Below are 4,757 nucleotides of genomic sequence, written 5' to 3' on the forward strand. Positions count from 1 at the left end.
TACCTAAAATGAGGGGGCGATAAAGGCACAAAGTGACTGACTTGCAAGGTTTCAAGAGGGAGTTTAAGAGTGTGAGGGGGAAGAAAAAGTCTCACTGAATTGTTTTCATCTTATCTGGATGGATCTGGTTAAAAGAGATGCAGATAAGATTCTTATGAATCAGTAGTGAGTAGTTGTTTTCATGACTAATTGCAACTGTCACAATTGTAAAGGTATGTTTTGTAACAAAAATGAGTGAGCAGTTAATCTTACAGTCCAGAAACGAAGGACCCTAGGACCATCAAAGGAGAAAAGTCCAAGCGGAATGTGGGACCTTATCCAGAGAAGCAGCGACACCAGAGATGGAGGCAGACAGAGATGGGGACATGGAGAGGGGGAGCAGCTGAGGACTCCAGATTCATGAGAAGAGAGGGACTAAGATAGTGGCCAGGAGGCAGACTTGCAGAATGTGCCCTTTGGTGGTGTAAATTATTATATATGTCTCAGTGTTTTTAAAAAGAAAAAAGAAAAAGAGCTAAAGTGAACAGAGAAATACTGTTAACTCATGGTACATGGAGGGGATTGTAATCATTATAATGAAACAAGTTACACGATTTGTTGAATGTAAAATTAACTGATGATGTGCCCTGTAAACTTACACTCAATCCACAATAAAAACTTAAATACTTAAAAAAAAGAAGGGGGTTGGGGAGAGAAGCTGAAGAAACGGAAATGTGTCCACGAAATCTAGATTTGGGGATATATACATTTTAGATAACATAAGGGAAAGATGAAAAGTTGCTAACTACAAAGCATTATACAAATGAAGAATGTATAAAGATGTATAAATACAGAGTGATTAACATGCAGTAGAGTTATAGTGTCTTGAAGGAGTTTATTGATTTTAAGTGCCATCATGTCATTGTGACTCAGCAAACCTGTATAAGGTTTCCAAGGAGGAACTGGTGAATTTGAACTATTGACCTTGCGGTTCAAGCCAATCTTGCGGTCCAGTGTGTTACCCCACAGCACCACATCAGGACTCCTGAAGGAGTTTAACTTCTCTTAAATTGTCTGACTTTCCTTATTTTGGCTTCTTTCACAGCTTGGGTATGTTGGGTCTCAGAATTTTGTGATTATTTTCCCTGTTGTTTTGTTTTACCCTTGACTCAAGAGAATGGTCTGGATCCTAGAAGGGCTCTTCTTATAAACTTTACAGTAGTTTGTCCAAAGAAACCCGGATTTCAGCCCTCCTCAGTAGAGTGATTAAAGGATAGGAAAAGATACATGAAGATGTTATCAGAAGAATATAGAAAGTATTTAAGTGTACATTAAAAAATTACAGGTGTATGGAAAAAATAGACAACTCAGTGTCAGAGTACTAACAAAAACAATAGAATTCTAATAAAATACTAGCACAATTTAAAAAATACATTGGAAATTCTTAGCATAAATATTAGTAAGCATAGGACGTTTTCTTTAAAAGTTTTCTTTTTTTTTTAATGTCCCACTTTTTATGTTTCCAGGTTGTTCCATGCTGTGGATGTAAATGGAGACATTTGGGAAGATGAGATTGAAGATTAGCTAACTCCTACTGCTCAAGATAAGGAAGTGCAGTGGTTTCCTTAATCTTTTTGTTAACTACACAGTTAACTTGAAGGATATATGGGGTACTATTCATTCACGCATCCTATGTAGAAGATATGGAAGAACAAGGTTGATATTTTCATTTTGATGTTGCTGAGTAAGGCAGATTCATATATATCTCAGTGTAACATAAATTGAGAAATTTATAAGCCAAAGGTTTAGAAAATGAAAACTAGAGAATATTAAAGATAATTATATTAAATAATCGCAACTCAGTATAGTTAAAAGTTAAATATTTATTTTCTTCCCCAAACTTCAGTAAGGTGAGGGGTCACAATTTTAACTTCTCAGATCCTTTTATCTCTGGGCAGTTCCTTATAAGGCCTTCCTGTTAGGGCCTACTTAGTACTACTACTTAGAACTAGGTTGGGTAGAAGCCTATTAAAATTATGCTGAGAGGTTTTGTAACCTCTTATCATCCTAATCTCATTCTTCCATGTTACTTAACATTCCTCCCAACCTAAATTAATTCCAAGTAAATTCTCCTTGGAGAGAGCACTTTATAACTGATTAGGTGGCCCAGCAATGGAATAGAAATATATGTAGATCATTTTAAAAATAGGTTTTAATGCCACAAACACCATGGGTCACTTGATATTTATTAGTGGTGTTTAGTCCACTGGTTTTGAGCCAAATCTAGAATTTCAGCCCTTTCAACTTTCCTGGGCAATTGAGCCAATATTCAAAACAACTTTGCTAACTTTTGGTTGCACATACTGTCCCTTTATCCCTACCCTCTATTAAAGTTGGTCAGGGCAACTTTAATATTCATTCCAGCAGCTCAGTTTTTATTTCCTTTGCTGGAATCAGAGAAATCTCAATATAGTCCCAGGCTGAAGAAGCTGAACTTTCTGATCCATACCACTGTAGTTCAGGATTCTTTTTCTTTTAAGATATTCTCTAATGAGCAGTGGAATTTAGTCTCCTTTTTTTTTGGTGCAACAGTGGTATTTGGGGGATAATTTTGGTTGATACATTGATACCAAAATAACTGAGCTTTTGTTGGCTTTTTCCTTATGGTTTGGTAACAAAATAAAAATTTGCAAAACAGAGAACAGAAGATTTCTGCTGCAATTTGTAGACATGTTCTTTTTTCCTCCTTTGTCATTGAAAACTAGGGGAATATTTTAAACCATTTTGTGAGTGTGCTCTGGTCCAAAGAATCATCTAGGGGCAGTGTTGTTTCTGGATTGTTGGTGAGGGTACTTAATCTTAACAAAGATCCATCACCATCAAGTCAGTTCCAACTCAGCTCCCCTGTAGGACAAGGTAGAACATGGTCCCACAGGGTTTCCAGGGCTGGGGTCTTTATGAAAGTAGATTGCCACATCTTCTCCTGCAGAGCAGCTGGTCTGTGCAAACTGTTAGCATCTGAGCACTTAGCCACTGTGCCACTGGGGCTTCTCAATCTTAACAATAAAGTTAGGAAAGGAAAACTTGTAATTAGAGCAGAGTTCTTGCTATTTATTCTGTTGCCAATGTAATTGATCACATTGTAAAACTCTGTTTGGTGTGCAACAGATACTCTTAAGGTAAGAACAAAGAAGTCTTGAAACTACTTCCTCTTAGTCTGAGTTTTAGGGTCCATTATTTTTTTAAACCAGACATTTTCATAAACTTCTATTTGGTGTATTTTATGTAAGAAACCAAAGTTACTTTAAAGAATAAATTAAAAGTAATAAATAGAAATGGAAAAGATTAAGTGCGCACTATGTACCTGAGTGAGACCTGACAGCTGTGATTCAATAGGAATCCCAATTTCATTTGTTTTTTTTTTGTTTTTTTTTAAGTAGTTGTCATCGAGAAGCTCTGTAGTTCATGGGTTGGTTGATATTTGCTTGAGGTCATTTTATTTTAGGTTGTTGCACGTAATTCAATTTCATGAAAGAAATGTTTTCCCCCTATTTATAATTAAAATATCAGTACAGGTAGTTAGTCTCAAACATTAGTTTGTTTGCCTGATTCTTGCTTCCTTTCTTCCTTAGGTACAAAGTCTTTTTATTGCTCAATTCTAACAAAATAGGTGTGTACAGTCTTATTTCTATGGCTAACTTTAAGATGGCTTCTTCTTTAGGATAGTACTTTAGACGCTGAATAAAATGAAAGGTTAGGGTAACCCCCGAATGCTCTTTGAAATGAATGAGGCTGTACAAGGCTGCTATGTCAAGAAAGTACATAATAAAATTAGAGTTGTGTTGTTGGGAAGTACCGTGAAGTCAGTTCTGACACATAGCAACCCTGCAAAGGGTTTCCGAGGCTGTAAATCTTTATGGGAGCAGAATGCCTCATCCTTCTCCCGCGGAACTGTTGGTAGTTTCGAACTGCTGACCCTGAGGTTGGCAGCCCGACTCGTAACCACTACACTACCAGAGCTCCTTAGAATTAAGAGTGTTGCTCCTAAATTAGTTTCATGAAGGCCATTTTTCCAAGTAGGCTGAGATTTGCCATAAATCAACATGAACCTTAATGGATCTTTTTGCTGGGGTCCAATTGCAGACTGATAATTCATCCTGCCCAAAACATCAGTTTGAAGGAGCCAAGTCTCTTGGTTTTTATATAAAAAGTTTGGGTCTAGAGCTAATGCATAAATAAATAATCTAAATAGCTTTTTAAGTCAAAATAGCGGCTTTGTTACTTTATATGCTTGTGATTAAACTCTTCAGACCTGCCTTTGTCATTGAGATACATCTTGTCACATGACAATACAGAGGTTTCTCACATACCACACACTGTTGATCCTGTTACATCTCATGTTGTTATTAAGTGCTGTGGAGTCGGTTCTGATTCATAGCAACACTGTGTATGGTTTCCAAGGAGCAGCTGTTGGGTTTGAGCCATCACCCTTGTGGTTATCAGTCCACTGCTGATCCTACAGCACCACACCAGGACTCAGGAATCCATCGGTGGTGGTAGTGATGCACCGTGGAGTCGACTCTGATTCCTAGAGTCCCTAGAGTCCCTCTGTAAAATTTTACGAGAGCAGAAAGCCTCACCTTTCTCTCTCGGAGTGACTGGTGGACTTGAACTACGGACCTTGTGGTTACCAGGCCCACATGGAACCTAGTGCACTACCAGGGCTCCTTCAGAGCCCATTAGCTAGATTCTGTTCCAGGATCCCATCCAAGCTGCTG

General features: G+C 37.8%; 1 protein-coding gene across 1 annotated transcript in view; it reads left to right on the forward strand.

The window, feature by feature from the left end:
- Positions 1–1,822, forward strand: part of RNF14 (ring finger protein 14) — a 23,603-nt gene extending 21,781 nt beyond the window's left edge. The window contains exon 7 of the mRNA XM_006866201.1: positions 1,506–1,822. Coding sequence (XP_006866263.1) covers positions 1,506–1,563 — 58 coding nt within the window. The 3' untranslated portion in view covers positions 1,564–1,822. The remainder of the gene's footprint in view (positions 1–1,505) is intronic.
- Positions 1,823–4,757: the final 2,935 nt, after the last annotated feature.

This window comes from Chrysochloris asiatica, unplaced genomic scaffold (genome assembly GCF_000296735.1).
Source record: "Chrysochloris asiatica unplaced genomic scaffold, ChrAsi1.0 scaffold00087, whole genome shotgun sequence".
NCBI classification, from domain to species: Eukaryota; Metazoa; Chordata; class Mammalia; order Afrosoricida; family Chrysochloridae; genus Chrysochloris; species Chrysochloris asiatica.